This window comes from Pelophylax lessonae, assembly GCF_965119305.1.
Source record: "Pelophylax lessonae genome assembly, chromosome: 8".
NCBI classification, from domain to species: Eukaryota; Metazoa; Chordata; class Amphibia; order Anura; family Ranidae; genus Pelophylax; species Pelophylax lessonae.
In genome coordinates this window covers 50,554,834-50,577,314 of record NC_138775.1, presented here as the reverse complement: position 1 = coordinate 50,577,314, position 22,481 = coordinate 50,554,834, and the positions used below count along the sequence as shown (strand labels likewise).

Here is a 22,481-nt window from a genome sequence, read left to right as displayed (position 1 = left end):
TCAAGATGCTGATTAGACAGTATGATTATTGCACAGGTGTGCCTTAGGCTGGCCACAATAAAGGCCACTCTAAAATGTGCAGTTTTACTGTATTGGGGGGGGGGGGTCTGAAAACCAGTCAGTATCTGGTGTGACCACCATTTGCCTCACGCAGTGCAACACATCTCCTTCGCATAGAGTTGATCAGGTTGTTGATTGTGGCGGGTGGAATGTTGGTCCACTCCTCTTCAATGGCTGTGCGAAGTTGCTGGATATTGTACAGATGCCTGATTGCTTCCATCTGACACCAACAGTTGGCTTGTCAGATTAACACACATCTCCAGCTGTAGCAGCTACCCCCCACTGTTGTGAACGTATAGCATATGCTGGTGGCAGTTAAAGGGTTAAAGTGGCTAAACCCCAAAAACTTTTTTTTTTATATGTTTTAGCTTGCATGGCTTTAGATACGATCCCTGCATTCAATTTTATTTTTTCCAAGTTGTCTTTTGTATTTTACCCTGATGATTCTACCAGTAACACGCTTCTTGCCTCAAGGTGACAACGCTCACTCATTGTTCTGTATTATGGAGGAGCTGTGTTGTCACACTAGGCTGATCTTCTAATTCACACTACTTTCTTCATCCCCATTACATGAGGGAGGTTTGTAGTTCACAGAAGATTGCTGGGAAAGCCAATGACATTGTTTGAGGTTTAAAGTATAGCTGCAGGCAAAATTTTCGTTTTAGTTTTGGACAGCGTGGAGAGGGATTTGAACACCTGCCAGGTTTTTTCTGCTCTCCCCGTTAGGGAATTTCACCCTCTCTATATGGCCTTGTGACCGTTATCACCAAAGATGAAAGAATATCTCAAATTGTGAGTGGTCACCAGAACAGGAATAGAGGGGGAAATCTTCCACTAGTGTTGGTGGCCCTGGTATCACTTTGATAATTAAGCAGTCAGTATCGACCATCAGTACCCACTTTTCTGGACAGCTTTGTGGTCAGAACTGCAGGATAGGTGTACTTTAAATTGGGCATGCAAGAAAACATAATAATAGGAAAAGAACAAAATAAAGATTAAATCCTAAGTGCCATCTACATAAAAAAAAATCACCACTTTCCCTTTATCTTGCTTTCACCGCCCTATGCAGGCCAGAGTGATTCACCTACCACTTACAAAAGAGTCTAATTTGTAGGAAAACAACACAGGAAAAACATAATGTTTTTGTTTAGCACAAAGCGAAGGAGGAGGCTCCCTCCCACCTGACAGCGGCACTTTTTATCCCCGGGAGCATTGCAGCCCACCTCCCTATCAACCACAAAACACTTAGCTGTCATCTTCAAACAAACACAGAGCCGCCACTTCTGTACGGCTCAGTCTGCGTGGCATTACAGACACATCTTAATGTGATCCTTTGTTCTGCCTACGCTGGGCAAAGCAATGGGTTTGCTTTAAAGTGTTATTAAACCCTAACATTTGAATATAGATAACAGCAGCTGACCTCAGTACTTACCTTTTTTGAAGCATTTTGTTTCAGAAGTTTGTCATTCTTCCTCGATCTAAAAATTGCTGCCACAGGTTCCAGGTCTGTGGGTGTCTCCATTTACCTTGAAGGGTCCTATGGAGTCACCCTTTCATTCGCACACTAGAGAGGGAGAATTCAAGCCAATGCTGCCTGTGGCACCACATACAGGCAGTGAGGGAGGACTGGACAGGACACACATGCACAGTGGCCGCAGCAAGTTTGAAAATTGGGACAAGTAGTCCCGAGCTGGGGGGTTAGGGGGTCTTTCAGAGAAGTGGTCAGAGCACACTCCCAAACTGGAAGCGGCACAAAGTTAAGCATAGGCTGCAGTGGTGAAGATTACAAATTTTAAAGCCAGCCATACATGGATTCAAATTTGGCCGGTTCAGCAAGCACTGGATGAATTTCAATCCACGTATGGGCAAAGAGGTTCTACTGATCGACTTCTGTACACACCATCAGATTTTCCCTGCTTGATCAGCACCACCGGCTGTAGTTGGGAGCTCCGATCAGTGTATTCTGATGGCGAGGAAGCCTCCCCACTGTCAAAATACAATAGCTCAATGGGGAGGATTCCCTCATCCACCTCGACTGTGTGGATGGGGGAATGAGGTCATTTTTTTTTTTTTTTTTTAACCCACTAGCATAATTAAAACTGATCCATTTATGGATTGTCTAAGTGTTTCTGCATTTCCCTTTCAGCAAGCATCAATTGTACACTGCTCAACTGTAATTATGGCAAAAAATGCAAGACTTCAGTACTACTTTAAAGTGCAACTCTAGCCAAAACTTATTTTTTCCTTTTGGCTAGAGTAAGGAAGGATTCGAACCTCTGCTGTTTTTATCTCACTTTCTGTACCTGTGCCAGGTAAGTGAGAGAAAATCTTGAACAGGGACACAGACCACAATAAAAGCGGACATGGGTTCTACTCTTCCACTTTTCTACTTAAAAGGTTTTTCTTTCCATTTATGATACTCTTGGAGATTTTACTATTGGAGATTGTCCCTCACTTCCTGTCTAATGTAACTGTTGTCACTAAAACAGGAAGTCAGGCAAAATCTCCATAACAGAGCATTAGTAAAAACTGACAGATTATAATTCTTACCCACTCTATCCTAAAATGAAGTGGTATTGCTGGATTTACACTTCAATGTTCTCCTCCCCAGCTGCATATTCTTGATTTGCCTTTGCTCCTTAACCACTGTGCTCAGCTGCCTGAAGAGCGATAAAATTAAGCTCTGTGTAAGGTCAGAGCAGCTCTAGCTGAAGATTACACAGAGGAGTGACATCACATGAAGTTGGTCACATGCTCCTCTGTCCCAGTGATGTCTCACCAAGTGGGTCACATGCTTCTCTATCCTAGTAATATCACACCAAATGGGTCCTGTGCTCCCCCCTGCCCAGTGAGGTCACACCAAATGGGTTTGCGTGCTCCTCTGTCCCAGTGATGTCACATGCTCCTCTGTCCCAGTGATGTCTCACCCATTGGGTCACATGCTCCTGTGTCCCAGTGATGTCTCACCCATTGGGTCACATGCTCCTGTGTCCCAGTGATATCACATTCACATCAAGTGGGTCACATGCTTCTCTGCCCCAATATCATCACATCAAATGGGACATGTACTACTCTGTCCCAGTGATATCATATCAAGTGGGTCACATGTTTCTGTGTCACAGTGATATCACATCAAGTGAGTCACGCACTTTACTTGTCCCAGTGATATCATACCAAGTGGGTCATGCGCTCCTCTGTCCCAGGGATGTCACATTGAGGCTCAGTTTCCACTATTGCAACTTGTAGTGCGACTTGACACATGTTAAGTCGCACAACAAGTCAAAACCCATTATTTTAAATTAGGCCCATTATAACTGCTGCGACTTGAGTCGCAGCGACTTGTAAAAAGGTTTTTGCACTACTTTTGGGCCGACTTCAGTGCGACTTGTCCCTCATAGAAGGAAGTCGCACTTTAGTCCCCGGAAGTAGCCGCAAACAAGTCACACTACAAAGTCGCTCTAGAAGTAGCGCGACTTTGTAGCAGCAATAGTGGAAACGTAGCCTGAGTGTGTCAGGTGCTCCTCCATATCCAGAAGCACTTGGTATTACCTTTGCTCCTTGAAATTGTAACAGCAGGGGAAGAAAAAGAGGCAAATATATTCTGGAGGGCATTAACTAGAACCTGTTGTGTCCTGTATTGGCACAGCGCAAATTTACTTTAGGAGAATGGCTGTTCTGTGCATACATCCAGTACAAGAACCTGTGAATCCCTGACTTGTGGGATTGGTACTAGTAACAAATCAGTTCACATCTATGTGTCATGCACATAGCTGCCCTAGATTCAGCTCCAATATCTGGTCAGCCATTGGAAGATTGCAGCACTGGTAGAACTTTGCCAATGCCATGACAGATGACAGCCATCGTCAAAATAGAATAAAACACTGAGTTACCTCTGTCTGGACGAGGTAGTTTCGCTGTGTTCTGATGTGTTTCAGAAAGCCCAGAACATTGACTGTGCTCTTGTCCTTTATCTGCTGCAGCATGCTGTCAATCACAATGTACGTTCCCGTCCTGCCAACTCCAGCACTGTGGGGTGGAAAGAAGGAGCAGTTACAAACTCCCTGAATTATATATTTAGATGCACTTCTCAAAAGGAGGAAAACTAGGTTCACCTGCAGTGTACAAGCACTGGCCCCATGTCCGTTTGTTGAGCAGCTGATGATCTCCGGACGAAGGTCAGGACTGGCAGTGCATATTCTGGGACACCCATGTCAGGCCACTGCGTATAATGATACTGAATGACTGCTCTCTCATTGTGACGACCCTTTGGGTTTCCTTTCTGACCCTATAATAGAAGTAAAAACTCTAAAAACACAAAATATATAACAATAATAACCTGTACTCAAACATTTATAGCCAAATGAAGCTACGAATTAGGTGGTTAAGGACATCACCAATCGAAACATCCTGATCACATGGTCTTGACTGGGCTCTCTTGCAGTGATGTCCTGCACAGTTAGTTTTGTTCCTGGGTTCTGTATCACCTGTGTCCATGATTGCCATCAAATGGTCTTGTATGCTGATTGTTATAGCTCATCTTATGCTACACAAGTATATTGGATTGTACTCATTTTTTTAAACCAAACTTTTCTGTTTGCATTTAAAGCGGAGTTCCGGCCTCGGGGGTAAATTTTAGCTAAAAATACCCCCGGGACAGTCAGGGCTAGTACATTCCATAATGGGTAGCCTCTGAACTGTCCCGGGTCACACTTACCTGTAAGAAGAAATACTTACCTTGAAAAGTTCTTCTCCAGCGCTGCCATCTCAGGTGTGGGCAGCTGAAGCCGCAGCGTCCCTCTTCGTGTCCTCTTCCGTGACGTCGGAAGTCCCACAATGTACTGCACTGGCCCTGCTCGTCACTTCCGGTGCAGGCACAGCATCCCTGCACTGGGGCCGGTGTAGGCGCATTGACTCCTGGGAGCGATGACGTTCAGCTCCCAGGAGTCATCGCAAGCCGGAAGGGACGGCGCGGGCCGCAGAGGGAGGAAGTGGAGGGAAGGTGAGTATATTTTCTTCTATAATAAAGTAAGTGACCAAAAAAAAAAATTGGCAGTATCCATTTCTTTTTCAGGTTGCACTCAGCAAGCGGATGGCCCAAAATCGATTTTTTCGATTTTGAGGCCGGAACTCCGCTTTAATTTGTTCCCTTTTTTAGCAAAAATTTGCTTTATCATATACTTTCAATACAAAACAAAGTGAAAGAAGCTACAAATTAGGAATGTCCAGCAAATAGGTGTTTGTTTACCAGTCCACTGATATAAAGCAAGCTAGGCTGTTTCTTGAAACAGGTAACAGTTTCTGTTATTTTTTTCTTCCTGGTACATTATTTGTTGGCCCAAGAATGTGGCTCTGGTGGTTTCCCCAGCCCCTTAGGCTACCCCTTACACTTAGACCCAAGTCATAAAATTCAAGTTAACTAAATTAATAGCATAGGTGAATATTTATTGCTGGGGATGGGGCCTTTCAAGCAGGATTATTGCTTCCCTCTACATGTGTAAATCCCAGATTCACATTCGTCTTTGAATCTAACAATAAGTAATCAGATAATCACATAGATAGTAATAAGATCAGAACTCCTGATCTGCATATTTATTCTGGGTTAGTGGCTCAAAGTAACAGACATGACAGCCAGGGAGCTAGCATTTTGGGAAGGACAGGTCAGCACTGGAAGCCACCACACACTTTCACAGCATAGGTTTTCTTTACCCACGTTTGATCTGATGAATCAGCGGGTTTCAACATTCAGATCTGCGATTGCTTTCCTCACTTGACAATTACTGTACATCAGCCTTGTTAAGTTGTATAAAGAAAGCCACCATCACTGACAAATGTACATTGCATTACCTGTATCAAAAAAGCTCAAAATCAGGATTATTTTTACCTTCTTCATCTTTACATTCCTGATGGTGAATGTGCGCACTGTATAGCAGGCATACACCCTTGTGCTTTTCAGGGTCACCATAATGTTTCCATACTCTTCACTATTCTCTGTTGGCCAGTACTGGTCACATTTCCTCTGGAAACACAAAAGCATGTTTAATTTACGTTTCATCCCATTCCAAAACCGCAGGCATTAATATTTGGAGGACAAGAGTGATATGAACGTCAGCGTCGGTGCTTCTAGTAATGAGCAAATCACTGCAGATCACCAGAACACGTCTGCCCACTCTCATCTTTCTGAAGGGAATAGGCCAACAGGTGATCATGGAGCAGACAAGAAATGTGGTGTAACAGATCCTTGCAGATTTACTGTTCCTTGCCTGTTAGCAGTGGCGGCTGGTCATATGGGGCGCCACCCCCCCTATTCATGCGTCCGGCCCCCTAAACTACATGCGGGACGCCAGACACATGGAGTTCAATGGGGCTTTTTTTTTTTTTTAGCTATGTGATAAGAGCCAGAGGCTCTCACAGGCTAAAAAAAAGGGTGGGCTTGGGGCGCAGTTGTGTGACAATAGCGAATTAAAGTTCGCTATTGACACACAGATCCTCCTCCTGGCCAATCAGGAAGCGGGTTTTGAGACCCGTTTCCTGATTGGCCAAAAGAAGAAGCCATGCCATTGGGCATGGATGAGGAGGGAGGAGACACAGAAGACGGGGAAGAAGCCAAAGCTGCCGCCTGCTGCTGCATCCAGGCAGGGTGAGTGAGCGGGGGGGGTCCTGCCTGGCCTGTCCTGTCCTCTCCTGTCTCCCCTGTGGTCCGGGGGGGGGGGGTGGCTGTCGCCCCCCCCAGGCCCATGGAGCACTCTGTTGGTGCTACAGATCATTTACATACACAGCACCATCTAGTGGCTGTAGAGTAGAAGCACTGCCCGTTCACATATGAATGCTTCTTTCTTACTTTTCTAGCTTATTTATACAGTAATAGTATGCAGAGGAGGAGATGCCATGCATAAATTTTGAAATCCTAACTCCAGCAATAACTTTCTTAGATATCACTGCAACCAGTGTCTCTATTAGAAGACACCTTTTTATTCTTTTTCCAATGACAACTCAATGGCAGGGATTTTGCCATCACTTTGGTCACCAGGACAAAAAAAAAAAAAGACAGACTCTACTGCTCCTTCTAGTTTTTATTATGGACTACAGAAAATTAGCCTTTATGATTTAGAGATCTCAGAGCGAGTGTGGTTGGGTAGTTTAGCAAAAGAAAATGGGAGGGCTGACACTGTTCAGTCCACAACAGGACTTAGGAGCGGAGTGCATTTCTGGGAGTTCAACAGATATTTTCTTTACTTGCAAGGTCTATAAAGAGAGATATGGAAAATGTGCATGACTTGTACAGATGTTCTGCATGCTATTTTTTTCTTAATTCTGCCTTGATATATGCTTTAACGTTTATGTAAACCCTCACCTTGTAAAACAACCCATTCTGTTTAAAATAGAAATGAAAGGCAAAGCATTTGTGTATAGATAAAAAAAAAAAAAAGAGAGAAAAAAAAACCCTTTATAGATCCCTTTTTATAAGTGATCACATACTCTGTTCTCAGCTGCATATGGTTCTCAGAGCTGAAGGAGGAGAAACAGCATTACACTAGTCTTCCCAGTGAATGGCTGTGCAGAGGGGGAATTATGTCAGTAAAAGTCTGATCATTGCAGGAGAGCAGGCTAAGTTCTCAGCACAACTAAAGAACAGACCACACTTTGCTCTCCTGCTTAATGTGGTCAGTTTTTCATAGGGAAGGGACTGGCAGGAACACCAGGTATTTCACATAAAGGAAGTAATACAAAGAGAACAGGATACTTTTTTATACAAACACATGGTACAGCAGGCACGTATCAGGAATATGAAATGTTGGGTTCACATATTCTTTAAGTGCTTGTACACTAGTGGTTAAGGTGCAGTAAAACACCCCCCTCCCATCCCATTCCTTAATTGTAAACCTCAGACATGAAATTTGAACATGTCATATCCCTGTATAGTGTGTATAGTGTGTACGTGTCTCAATTAAGATCAGTAAGTGTCACTTTTGTCTGCTGCTTTCTACCTCTGCTATCAGCGTGAATCTCTTCTGACAAGTTTTCCTGACACCAAGAGAAAAAGGTGACAGGGGAGGTAGCTCCGACAGATTGACAGCCTCAGCTCTGTCCCTGTGTGCTGTGTGAAAGGCGGTGTGCCCCTTCCCTCCAATAAGCACACAGAGCTCTCTTCTCTGAGCTCTGCAGAGTGTAATACATTAGCTTTCCGCCCCCTTTTTTTCTGTACTCTCAGACAAGCTTTATAAATTCTGCACTTTGAATGGCTGTAGAGAAGAGAAGACTGCAGATAAACAGGTACAACGTATGTAGGAGGAGTTGTTTCATCTCTGTGTATCACCTGAGGCCAGTCACTGCATGGAGTATACGTGAGGGTTTAACAAGCTGCAAAGGCAGTGGACGGGGTGCTTACATCCTTTGCCCACAGTGCTTTGCTTCACAAAACAAATAACCCCCCCCCCCCGAATCATTCAGTGGGCAGTACCCATTCCATGCACATGGGTACAATGCAGCAGTGCGGCATTTACAGGATTAAAACAAGCAGTGAGAAGGCGACATATTTCCTTCTCACAGCCTCTCAAACACCTCTGAAAAGTGATCTTGTCACACATCTGAACGTAGCCGAAGTTCAAAAAGAAAAAAAAAAACCTCATACGCAATATAAAAGGCAAAATAACTTTGTAATAATATCAATAGACAACAGCAGCTGCATTATACTATATCAAAACAATGGTTTTCAAAAGACATTGATTTTTGGACCAACTACATAACCCGGCAACCTCTTCTATAGATCTTAAAAAATACAAATAACCCATGTGTCTTTTTTTTATATAAATACTGCCTATTGGAGTTCTTCATCCCCTTTTCATAACTCCCTAATCCAACACCCCGGAGTGACATCCCCAGAAGGCAAGAAAAGCGCTTATGAAGGCAGATGCTACTTACTCGTCCTTTTTCTACTAGATTGGTTATCATAACAATGATTCCAGTGTTTTGCTCCCAAATCATTCTCCAGAAGTCTTCAAAAGTCGACTTTAAAGGTCCCTGGGCAGCGATGTAGGCCTTTGCTTTGTTGTAGCCCTTCAAAGACGAGCAAACAGAAGATGAAAAGCCATCTCGTGGCAAACAAATTAATAATTTAAGGCAAGGAAAAAAAGTGAACTATCTTTTATGGATTGAATACATGATGTGAACTGTCCTTTGATACAAATTTAAAAATTAAAAATGAAGAAGAAAAAAATGTGGATGCAACATCAGAAAAAAAAAAAAAATCAACCAACTTTCTCTCGTTCTATTTAATAATCAAGGAAAACAGCGTTATGTGTATGAAGACAACTTACATCAACATAATTGGCATTAATGTAGTCACTGTGCTTTGAGTCTTTGCCAGGAATAGGCCTCAACTTCACTCTGCTGTGATCATCTGCAAATAACAAACATGCAGAAAACTTACTGCCAGAAATCAGGAAGGACACTTTGAATATGAACATTTTCAAATGGTAATTTCGGAGTAAATTTACAGATCAAGGACGTTTTACTAGAGACGTCATTTAGCGAGTTTGCAGCAATCTTATTCAAAGTGTCTTAATCAAAGGTTTATGCGGCAAAAAGGCAACAATCTGACTGTACAATTTCAGCACAATGGCCTTTAGATTTTTCAGGTCCACATCGGGGGTCCCGCAAAGGAGGCACAGCTGATGAAACGCCCCCGGGTGCAGAGACCATTCTTCCCTGATCCAACGTCTGCCGACTGAGATAGTCCGCTTGCCAATTCTCTACCCCTGGAATGTGTAAAGCAGAGAGGGTCGGAACATACAGTTCTGCCCACCTCAGGATAATGGCATTTTCCCGGGCCGCCAGGGCACTCCTTGTGCCCCCTTGATGATTGACATATGCCACAGCCGTAGCATTATTGTATCCTCACTGAGCATCCCTGCAGATGATCCGTCCACTGGGACAAAGTCTGATCGCCTGAATCTCCAGTATGTTGATCGGCAGACCATCCAGGGACCAATAGTCTGCAAAATATATATTAGGATCCAGTAGTGTGGTATTTTGGTACACAGTTATCATACACACACGGACCGGTATATCTTTTATGTACTGTATGTCTTGTTGTCATGTTTTTTATTCTTTTGTAATAAAATGAATATATTTTTTATACATATATGAGTGTTGTATTTGTATTCCTGCAACCACCAGTTATGCCAGTATAGTCCCGCTTTCTTGGGTCCTCTCTTGGCCCCTACTACCCCTTGTTTTTTGTCCTAGTTTTTTGGGGATGATGGCATACATTTCACGGTATCCATTTTTTTGACAGACTGGACTCCTCTCGAGTCCAAACACCTTGAGCCGATTATACTCCCAAGACACCTCCCCTCCCGGAGAGACTGGCATCCGTGGAAATCACTGTCCAATGGAAAAAGGATTTTCCCAGGCGAAGAGCCGGGAAGCGGAGCCACCATTTCAGAGACCCCCTCGTACCCCGACTCAACAAGATCAGATCATCCAACGATAGCGGATCCTTGTTCCATTTTGCCAGAATCTCTCTGGTCTGGTATGAAACTGAGCAAACGGAACCGCCTCGAAGGTGGAAACCATCAGACCCAGCACTTGCATGCAAGTCCTGAGCGACGACTGATGGTTGGACAACAAGAGCCGAATCTCATTCTGCAACTTTAGAAGTTTCGCCTGTGGAAGAAACACCCGGGCTGACGCGGAGTCCAGGAGTCCAGCTTGGTGGACGATGTCAAAGCTGATTTCTGAAAATTCTGTGGCCATCCAAACTCATGTAGAGTTCGCATAGTAATGTCCAAGTCGATGTCTAGAGTCTAAGAAGACTCTGCACTCCTCGAGGTAACCTAGTACAGCAAAGTTTTGTTAAAAAAAAAAACCCGCACACTGCTCAGAGCACAACAAATATCATCGCACCTACGGCACTGTATATAACAGAGGAAGGTTCACATACCCACAGAGACTCACCACCCCAGAGCTGGAGAACGCCAAACAGCCTGCCATACTGCGATTAAAGAGGAAGTGCCGACACTGACACTAGAGGCCCCCCGCTGCACGTCACCACACAGGACTACAAGAAAATGTCTGCCGCAATAGATTACAAAGGGAAACCCAAAACATGGCCACGAGGCTAGTGGAAACCATCCACAGCATAATAGCGGCACCACGTGGCGCTGTGTGCTCCCCCCGGATCGCAAAAAGTACAGGCATCCCTAAAAGGGGGCAGCACACACCCACCGCCATCCGGCCCAGCACCAATTTAGCCCCCCCACCCAAAAAAACACCCGTGCACCCCAAAAGGGGAGAAGGAGAGGGGACAGGGGGGCAGGTGAGAATGACCAATGCAGGGGAAACCCCGCTAGGGAGAGGGGGGAAAGCGTAAGTGGAGGAAGGATATGGGGGGATGGTAGACCAGGGAGGACCGGCGACCACCCCAGAAATTCCAAGAGTAAAGAGGGGGGACACTACTCACCACACCTTGGCATTAGGCTGGCACCACTCCCGGTAGTCCACTGCACCATCTTGGAATGGGGGTGCTGCGGCCCTAGGTACACTGCGAATCTGATTGTGACTGCTGTCGTGACCAGGGCTATGTGACCTGGTGAGATGTTTCACTCTCTGGCCAGCCTCTGTCCAGTGGGGCTATTTTACGGCCAACCGCAGGCCAGACTGGGAAGACCATATGGATCTAGAATATCCAGTGCTTCGCCCAGTCCAGCTGTTGATTGTAGTTCACACAGGAACAGAAAATAACAAAGAGAAAGGAAAAAATGCCAGGACCGCAGATCTCAGCAGGGAGCCAGGTCCTTACTCCTGACTAGGCAGAAAAAACTGAAGTTCTATAGCAGGAAGTGATGGTATACCCCCTGGGACTGCCTCAGGGGTGTAGCCAAAATTGTTTCCGCCTAGTCCTACTCCTGAAGAGAGAGCAGCATAAGCCCAAGGGTTTAGTGAACATGGAGTTGTGTCCGTCAGTGAATGAAAGAGAAAAAAATAAAAAAACAAAAAAAAAAGTCTTGCTTATAGTTCTACTTTAACAATTCATTAAAGGTCTGCTTGGAAGGGTCAGACCAAACAAAACGAATATGTTAGTGATGTGTAGACACAGCTTGTGTGCAATCCTCAGGTCATAGAGACTCTAGCAGGTGTTCTCCCCACTTCTGCTGTAGAAGGACCCACAGTCCACAACACCCTTTCCATAGTGTAAAATTAAAATTTAACAAGAAGAGCGAATTCCCTTCATAGTGGTGACAAATGGGTGCCTCAAGACCTGCAGAGCTTTCGTCCCCAGAAGATGCAACAGTCTGGCGGGTGATTCAATCTGTCAGCACCTACTCATTAGTGAAAAAAAATCACTTTTAGGTGGATTGACCCTTTAAGCTACAAAAAGTGCCCTCCAGCAAGTCTTAGAATCATGCAGCCAGTGAGTGATCTACTCCCTCATCATTAAACAGTAGCGGGATGTTCAGCGCACAGCAGGAGCTGCAATCAAACACCGCTTTTCTCCGTGTCCAGCACAGAATGAAAGTTAGACATTTTTCATTTACATTCAGTCAGTAGAAATTGGAACTGAAGTGTGTAACAGCAGCTAATTAACATTTAATACTGTGTGTGGAACAGTGTCGGGAACAAGTGTCCACAAATTTGGCACTGGCGCCTGAAGCTCATGCCGAGTTTCTTTTTATTTTTTAATTCTTTGTAACAATAAAACTATTCTGGAAATCATGTAGTCATTAAAGTGGAACACTGGTCATACATACAATTAATATCAATGTACCCCTCCCCCTTCCTTCCTTCCTTCCCAGCTGAAGCAATGCTTGTTTTACTAATGCTAGCCATACCTGCTGAATTAGTTAAAATTTGAGACAACAGAGGCCCTGTTTCGCACCACTCGCCTCAGCAAATCTCAACCTAAAAATCGAAGGAGCCAGGTTTAAAATACATTAGTTAACAGAAGATTCCCCCATCCATGGTGCTTAGTGTTGATGGAGGAATCTATTGTTTTTCCCATTAAGCCTGTGGGGCTGAACGAGAGAAATCAAAGCCTAAGGCCCGTTCACACTGGGGCGATCCGACTTGCCGGGGCGACCCCATAGGTCGCGGCGCTCTGCTCGCACCGCGACCTTGGAGCGGCCGGCACGGACTTCATAACATTGAAGTCTATGCAGGTCGCTCCGGGTCGCCCCAAAGAAGCTCCGGACCCTTTTTTCTAAGTCGGAGCGACTTGTGTCGCTCCTATTAGAACGGGTCCATAGCTTCTCTATGGCGAGCGACCTACGGCGACCTGTCAGGTGACCAGGTCGCCTGACAGGTCGCCCCAGTGTGAACGGGGTCAAAAGCCGGCTATAGAGGGTTTGAATCAAAGGCTGGGTCAGCAGGAACCGGCCAAGATTGGAACCATGTATGGGCAAGGCTGATTGTACCCAAGTTGATAAATTGATCAACTTGGGTACAACTAGCATGTTGGATTTTTCATGCAATTATTGCCAGTGGTTAATAGCCACTAGCAATAATCACTGTGTGTTCTTCCAGCAAGGGGGGCTCCCCCCGCCCCCCAGCCAGGAGAACACAATAGCTTAGCGGGAAGGATTTTCCCATCAACAATGACTGTTTTGATGGAGAAATTAAGCGATTTTCTTTCCTGCAACCAAAATCACGCTATGCACGGCTGAAGGGATGATGTAATAAAGAGGTTTATTTACCTTACTCTATAGCCATGCAGCATCTGCTCCCCTACTCTCCAGTGCCAGAAAGGGGGTTTGCACTCCCACACCATCACAAGCTGGTAGCCACCGTAATGATCTGCATTGTGATGATATCAGTGGAAGTCTGAGGTTGACAAGAAGACCGGCCTCAGCGGAATAGTCAACACAACCAGAATCAACAGGAAGGAACACTGTGGGACCATTGATTAAGGTAAGAGTTCTTCTACATACATCATCCCTTAGTTGAGCTAGCATTATATACTGTATAGCTGGGAATTTTTTTTTTTTTTTTGGGGGGGGGGGGGGGGGACTGGTGTTTATTTACTGTATGTATGCTTGTAGTAGACTCTAAAAACACAAGTAGTAACACAAGTTGATCAATTTCAGTACCACCAGGCTGTTGGGGGTTTTGTTTGTGATCACTGCCGGCGGTTATAGCTGCCGGCAGTGATTTCTGCATTCTGATGGCTATGAAATCTCCAGCTCTCAGAATACAATAATGCAGCGGGAGAGATTCCCCCATCAACCCTGACTCTGTTGATGGTTGAAGGAAATAAAATTGTATAATGTATGGCTTGCTAAAGGCTCAGCAAAAACCTAGAAGTAAAAGAACCATAGAAAATAAAGCAGCCCAAATTTGTGCACACATCCACAATTTGCCAAGTATGCTTGAGCAATATATACAATAGCACTTGTGTGAGAATGGGGACTGGTTGCTATCAGATGTACAATCTTTAGGCCATCCCACTCTTATGCTAAATGAAAGAATTTCTGTATTGGATGTCCAGGCCTCAACTCCCCAACAAATGGTATAAAGGTCATTCTACACACCTGAAGGAATAAACAGACAAAGACAAAACTACTTACAGGCTACGATGTTGATGTATCTGTTTTTGTGTTTGTTGTCAGGATGGTTGGAGTGTTCCGCTGTGATATTCATGTCTGATGTACACCGCTGGACTTCCTGCACACAGCAAAGAAAAAAAAAAGACAAATGTTACATTTTTTTCCCTATAATGCATTATTTTGTATTTTTAAAGTAGATGTAAACCCAATCACTAAATTTTCATGCAAGCCTAAGACTACATACACACCAGTGATTTGGGCAAGTGCAAATTGCGGCAGCAGGAAACTTCAGATTCCAGCTGTGGCAGTGAGCGGCTAGGTGCGGCCGCTGGCCCCGTTCACTATAACAAACAGTGGTGGCCTGTCCATTAGGGGCGCAACTTCCCTTATCCATGTGTCCAGTTCCTAACCTACATGCAGGGTGCCACACGCAAGGATTTCAATGGGATTTTTTTTTTTCAAGAAGCACATGATTAGAGCAGAAGGCTCTAATTGGCTTTAAAAAAGGATTGGCTCGGGGCGCAGAGCACTGTGCCCAAAGCCCACCCAGTTGTGTGTGTGTGTTGTTTCTCCTCACAGCCAATCAGGAAGCAAGTCCTGATTGGTCGGGTGTCCTATGACCCGATTGGCCGCGAGCCCTAACTCCTAACTGGCCTGGAGTAGAAGAGACCGCTGGGACTCGAGAGGAGACGCAGGGGGAGAAGCCACCACCTGTATGGGGTAAGTGCAGGGGCTGGCGATGGGCCTGACAAGCGATCGATCAAGCGACAGGGGGGGGGGGGTGGTTGGTTTATGTGGTCAGCTGGCTGGGGGGGGCCGCCCAAAATTGAGCACCAGCTGCCACTGATAATGAACGGCGCACTTTGTGTGCGTCCAGCAGCAATTACTTCAGGTAATAGGGGGCAGTGCTAAGAGCTGCAAATAGCTGTGGCTACTGGTGACCTTTCGTCATTGTAAACTGGGCTGTGGCAAAAGATGTCTGCCAGTGCAATTCACACCAGCCTAAATCACTACAAATCTGGATGAACCCTCTGCACATATACCCTTTCACGCAAACTTTGAAAAAAATTTGATTTTTGACTTACTGTAAAATACATTTCTCTGATGTTCATTGACGGACACAGCTCTTCATCTTCATGACCATAGGGAAATGCTGCCCCCTACAGGAGTAGGACACTAGGCAAAGAAAAGCTTGAGCAAAGCTAAGGGGCAGTCCCTGGGGGTATACTCCCACTGAAAGCAAAGAAACAAAAAAGGGCGCACCGACCTAGCGCATTATCCTCAATAGAAGGCTTTATTAAAGTAACATTAAAAATGGCTACTCACAGACGTAGATAAAATAAATCATATCAAGCTCAATTGCTCAAACGTCCGGGTGTAGTCCATACAATCGTTCATAACTGATGAGTTGACGGCTGACGCGTTTCGAGGCCCAGCCTCTTCCTCAGAGCCAGAACGATTGTATGGACTACACCCGGACGTTTGAGCAATTGAGCTTGATATGATTTATTTTATCTACGTCTGTGAGTAGCCATTTTTAATGTTACTTTAATAAAGCCTTCTATTGAGGATAATGCGCTAGGTCGGTGCGCCCTTTTTTGTTTCTTTGCTTTCAGTACCGGTGGACTACCCCAGTCCGTTATGGGCAGCAAGACCTAAGCCATCTAAGAAGCCAGTTGTGAGTCCCGGGAGGAGTGTGGTCGAGGGGCCTGGATACCAAGCGCAGGAGGAGGGTGGTCACACCTTATTGTTTTTTGGAGGTATACTCCCACTTCCTGCTATAGGTATTCAGTTTTGTAACAAGCAGTGTCAGAAGAAAAAAATCCAACGCCAAGGGAGAAACACTCTGGCTGAGGCCGAGTCAGTCCCAAATATTCCAGACTCATGGACAGGACCAGAGCAGACTTCTGAAGATTCAGAATCCAACCAAACTCCCTCAGCGCTTGCAAAGTGATCTCCAAGTTGGCGAACAGGGCAGATCGTCCAGGTACAACAGGAAATAGTGATCCCCCCCCTGACACAGTAATGCTAGAACCAGGGCCAACACTTTTGTGAAGACCCGAGAAGCAGAGGCAAAACCAAAGGGTAACGCCACAAATTGATAATGCTCCTCGCTCACGGAAATGCAGAGGAATCGCTAATGGGCAATGCAAATGGGGATATGTGAAGGTAAGCGTTCTTGATGTCGATGGATGCAAGAAAGTCACCCTGATGTAGGGATGCTACCATCGTGCGAATGAACTCCATTCGAAACTTCTGTACCTGCAGAAAGCAGTTCAGCGCCATGAGGTCCAGAATTGGACGCACCTTGCCCTTCTTCCTGGGAACCGTAAACAGGTTTGAACAGAAACCTTAAAAGCGTTCCGACATTGGAACTGGGACAATCACCCCTTGAGACAACAAGTCTTGCACTGCTCCATAGAGATCCTGTAAGCGATCTGGGGATAAGTGTAGGTTGGAAGGAAAGAACCTTGCCAGTGGGTATGATCGAAACTCGATCTTGTAGCCGGATCAAAATACCCACTTGTCCTGAACTAGGAAGGTCCATGGGTCCAGAAAACAGCAAAGACTTCCCCCCACCCCTGATATGGGTGAGGGCGCCCCTTCATGCGGAGGAGTTTTTGTCCACAGGCCTGGCAGACCCCACTCTTGGTTTCTCCGACCAAGACTTCTTGGAACCCCCATTGGAGGCCCTGAACGGTTTTGATCCCTTGTCATGAGAAATGAAAAGGCCGCTTGTGAACAGAAAAGGAGGGTCCCCGTCTGCGACAGGACTCCTTACCCTTGGAAGCCTCAGGAAGAAGAGTACTCTTTCCCCCTGTGAGGCCTTTGATGATGTCATCCAAGGAAGTTACAAACAGGAATGCTTAGGGATTGCAAAGGTGCGCTTTGGGGACCCCCACTGTTTTGAGACAATATCATCAAAGGCGGCGAGAAAGGGGAACACCCTTGCCATAGGTGACCCGCGCCTCTGGCGCTGCATGAGTCGCATCTTCCAAATGAAAGGTTTCCCGCACCGATACAATCAGTGCATCCTTTTCATGTGCAGCTAGAGGAACAGAGGAATTATCCTCACTATCTGAGCATGCGGGGTCCAAGGACACAGACCCCGAAGGGTAACTGGCATCCGCAGCGGCCAATTCAGACCCTGGATCTGAAGAGACAGAGGAAGCAGGTGAAAGCTTTTAGTAGCTCCTTTGCCCAGGACCAAATCCACTTTGGACGCCAAGGACTCCAGGGTCACCAGTTCAGCCAGTTGTGGGGCCCCAAAGGGCCCGGCATCCCCTGAGAGTGGATCAGGAGGTGAAATGTGTTTCAGGGTCTCCATGAATGGAGAAGGAATCTGCACCACAAGTGTAAAAATACACTGTAAGGGACACCCCAAAACAAGGCACAGCACAGCACTACTGCTGTATAGAAGCAAGAGGGAGCCCCAGGCACTCACCACCACCGGACAGCTCACAGTAAGCTTCTGCACAGCGCTCGTCGATCAGTAAAAGGCATCTCTGGCTTTTAGTACTAGAGGCCAAGGACCTCCCAATGCTGAATCACGGCCCATCTGACCTCCAAAACATGGCCGCCGCTATGTTCAATGGCAAACTATAGGAAAATGGTTGCCGAGGCTACACAAACATGGCCGCCAATCTGTAGCAAACCAGGCTACAAGAAAATGGCGGTGCCATGTGGCTCCCGGGGGTCCCACGGCCGGAAAAAATGGCCCCAACCGGAAGGGGGGCCCAGACAGGCCACCCCCCACCACTAGGTCAATACCCCCCAAGGAGTGATTGTTTTGGGGACCAGCAGCACGCTCTCCCCCACCCCCATCGCCGCACCCCAATTCACCTAAGAAACGTATGTCCGCCCCAGGGGGGGGGTGGGTGAGCAGATTGGGGCCGAAGGTCACAGAGACCACTAAGCTGGGGGTCAGACAATCCCAGGGAGGGGCCTATGTCTGCCTCAAAACCTACCAGGGGTAGAGGGGGGATAGCTACTTACCACACCAGGAACAGAGTGGGCACTGCTCCGGACAGGTCACCGCTCCATCATAATGTAGGTGCTGTCGGACAGGAGGAAATGCTGCGACTGAGGACGAAGCCAGTTTGTATGCACCCTCGCAAGAGGTTTAACTCACAGGTCAGCCCCCATCCAGTGGGGCTAAGACGTGGCCAACCTAGCGCAGAGCTGTGGTCTTGTGGTCTGCACGCACTCGCTGGCCGGACTGGGGGGACCCTAAGGATCTAGATTATCCAGTTTGTTGCCCAGTCTGGCAGTTGATAGTAGATTCTCACAGGAACAAAATAATAAAAAGGAACAAATTCCATTTAAAAATAAAAAAATAGCTAGGACCAGAGATCCTGGCAAGGAACTAGGTCCTTACTCCTGACTAGGCAGAAAAAAACTGAATACCTATAGCAGGGAGTGGGAGTATACCCCCAGGGCGTTCTCAAGCTTTTCTCTGCCTAGTGTTCTACTCTTGTAGGGGGCAGCATAACCCTATGGTCATGAAGATGAAGAGCTGTGTCCGTCAATGAACGAAAGAGAAAACAGAGATTTTTAGTTTACATACATTGCAATAAATGTTTAAGCTGGCCAACTGCATCAACGTAATCCGTCTATGGCAAATCCCTACTTTGCTCTGCAAAATGCAAACGCTCCAGTGGATGCAGTGCCAATATAGGGCAGATAGACAAGTTGCCTTGTGGTACTGCAAGGTTTTCTCATAATGTACAGGTCCCTTCCTGTAAAAATCACTAGCTGATCATATTTCCAAATAGTACTTCTATAGACAGAAAATAGATTTATAATTTACCCCCGTATTCCAGTTCTGGCAAGATCCTGGGGTATACAGAGCAGCCGAAATCTTGTGAGAACAAAACTCCCCAAGCCCTTCACCCTGCTCCAATTAATAGCATTGCACACTGGAGGAAGAGCATTGTTGATTGGAGCAGTGTGTAGGGGGTTTGGACTTCTTAAGACCTGGACTGTTTCCTGTGTATGAGAGAAGCGGTCTGACTCTCCAATGTGCAACCAGCACAGGGTATTTTACTCCTTACTGCTGAACTTAGCAGCTAAAGAAAAGTTAAAACAGCAGACTGCATCACAGTATTACATACAGAAGGTTCAACTGTGGCTTTAAGGGACAACTGCAGCTTTAGTAAGTTACTGTCGAGCTCTCCCAATAGGAATGAATAGGGTTGCAATGCACATTTGTAGGTTGAAATGGACCCTGCACGAAAGCTTTGTGAAGAAAGGCCATGCGGCTCCAAGCATGACCCCTAGAGATGGGCTCGGGTGTGTTCGGGATCCCACCTGCCCGATCCCGCCAAAAAGCTGACACTGCATACGGCTAATCACAGGCAGTGAGACATTTCCCGATCTGTGCAGCTGCGGATCAGGAAATGTCTAAGTGCCTGTGATTAGCAGAGTGCAGGGTCCGCTTGCTGGCGGGATCAGGCAGGTGGGATCCTGAACACGCCTAAGCCCATTCCTAATGACAACACAGTGAAGATCAGTGGCTCAAAGATGAAGGTAAGCATTTCTCCAGATGGGCTTTACTAACTAGATGGAGGTATGCCTTAAAGGACAACTTATACCAAAGGTATAGCTGGTTTTCAATCTGCAGCTTTAATTAAAATTATATCTGGCCATCTTGCCATAAAGCTCCCTGTTCAGGCACTTCCTATTATAAGGCAACAATGCTCTGTCTCCTAATTGTGCTGCTACATTAACATCCTGTCATGCAGATTCTGATGAAGGCTACAAGTGTAATTTTCAACACACTTGAACATGTGTGGTCCACTGTTGTCATCATGGAAACCTGCTCTAGGTAATGCTATGCAGCCCGGAGTGCTTGTAGAGTAGAGTAGTGCTGCAAAGAGTCTGCTGGGGATCAGCAGCACTGAGATGCAACAATGGATGAAAAAAAATGTGACAGTAGGGTTGATTTGCTAAAACTGCAGAGTGCAAAATCTGGTGCAGCTGTCCATGGTAGCCAATCAGCTTCTAACTTCAGCTTGTTCAATTAAAAAAAAAAAAGGCCTCGCCATGGTCGACCAAAGGAGTTGAGGGCACGTGCTCAGCGTCATATTCAGAGGTTGTCTTTGGGAAATAGACATAAGAGTGCTGCCGCCATTGCTGCAGAGGTTGAAGGGGTGCGAGGTCAGCCTGTCAGTGCTCAGACCATACGCCGCACACTGCATTAAATTGGTCTGCATGGCTGTTGTCCCAGAAGGAAGCCTCTTCTAAAGATGATGCACAAGAAAGCCTGCAAACAGTTTGCTGAAGACAAGCTGAATACAAGTAGACTAAGGACATGGATTACTGGAGCCATGTCCTGTGGTCTGTTGAGACCAAGATAAACTGATTTGGTTCAGATGGTGTCAAGCGTGTGTGGAAGCAACCAGGTGAGGAGTACAAAGACAAGTGTGTCTTGCCTACAGTCGCATGGTGGTGGGAGTGTCATGGTCTGGGGCTGCATGAGTGCTACCGGCACTTTGGGAGCTACAGTTAATTGAGGGAACCATGAATGCCAACATGTACTATGACATACTGAAGCAGAGCATGATCCCCTCCCTTCGGAGACTGGGCTGCATGGCAGTATTCCAACATGATAACGACCCCAAGCACACCTCCACTGCCTTGCTAAAGAAGCTGAGGGTAAAGGTGATGGACTAGCAAAGCATGTCTCCAGACCTAAACCCTATTAAGCATCTTTGGGGCATCCTCAAGGAGCAGCGCAAGGTCTCCAACATCCTCCGTGATGTCATCATGGAGGGGTGGAAGAGGACCCCTGTGAAGCTCTGGTGAACTCTATGTCAATGAGGGTTAAGGCAGTGCTGGAAAATAATGGTGGCCACACAAAATATTGACACTTTGGGCCCAATTTAGACATTTCCATTTAGGGGTGTATACAATAAAGAAAATGCAGGTACAGTAAAATATTGGATTGCAAGCATAATTTGTTTTGGAAACATGCTTGTAATCCAAAGCACTCATATGCAACTCATAAGCAAATTTCCCCATAAGAAATAATGATAAAGATCATTCATTCCACAACCATTTGTTCATAAGTCCTTCAGTTTATAGTCCATATAAAAAGATTATAGCAATGTAATAGGTTGTGTAACCATAAAATGTCCACAAGGGGATATTAAGCAAAATCCAGCAGGAACTACAGTGTATAAAAGAGAAGTGAGGCGCCTCTGAGTGTAGCAATATGGTTACATTTCTTGAAGGTTCAACTATTAGCAACCCACATGGTTTTTGATTAAATGAGGCACATCTAAGAATGCGTGCAACTGGGGTAAAGCTGTCCACATAGACCGTCCTTCTCACCGCCGGCTCTCACCGCTGTCAGTGTGCAGTCATGACCGGGGAGACTGATCTTAAAGCGAGGCTTGAGGCGCTCGTGGAGTGCAGCGTGGAAGGGATGACTTTGATGGCGGTGAGGAGGACAGTCTATGTAGACAGCTTTACCCCGGATTCCTGCATTCTTAGATGTGCCTGTTTTAATCATCAACCATGTGAGTTGCTAAATGTTGTACCTTCATTAAATGTAACCATATTGCTACACTTAGAGATGCCTCTCTTTTATACTCAGTTGTGACGTGGTAATACTTGTATATCAGGACATTGCAAGTCAAAATTTACTAAAACATTTGCTTGTCTTGCAAAACGCTGTCAAACCAAATTACTCTCAATCCAAGGTTTTACTGTATTTTAAAAGGTGAAAGATCAAACCAAATTTAAACACTCCGAAAGTACATTCTTGCTGAAAATTCACAATTCTTCCCTCTAATTAGTAGAAAACAAGCCTGAAAGCATACAGTGCAATTACGACTGATGGGATCATATTTCACCTGTCATGACTCCACAGATACT

General features: G+C 45.8%; 1 protein-coding gene across 2 annotated transcripts in view; it reads right to left on the bottom strand.

Annotated features, from left to right (window-relative positions):
• PTPRG (protein tyrosine phosphatase receptor type G) overlaps positions 1 to 22,481 on the bottom strand; it is a 776,809-nt gene that overhangs the window by 58,475 nt on the left and 695,853 nt on the right. For both annotated transcript variants that reach the window (XM_082265202.1, XM_082265201.1), the window contains 6 exons: positions 14,622 to 14,718; positions 9,375 to 9,457; positions 8,980 to 9,114; positions 5,942 to 6,076; positions 4,173 to 4,345; positions 3,951 to 4,086 (listed from right to left, as the gene is read on the bottom strand). In XM_082265202.1, the coding sequence (XP_082121328.1) occupies positions 3,951 to 4,086; positions 4,173 to 4,345; positions 5,942 to 6,076; positions 8,980 to 9,114; positions 9,375 to 9,457; positions 14,622 to 14,718 (759 nt within the window). The remainder of the gene's footprint in view (positions 1 to 3,950; positions 4,087 to 4,172; positions 4,346 to 5,941; positions 6,077 to 8,979; positions 9,115 to 9,374; positions 9,458 to 14,621; positions 14,719 to 22,481) is intronic.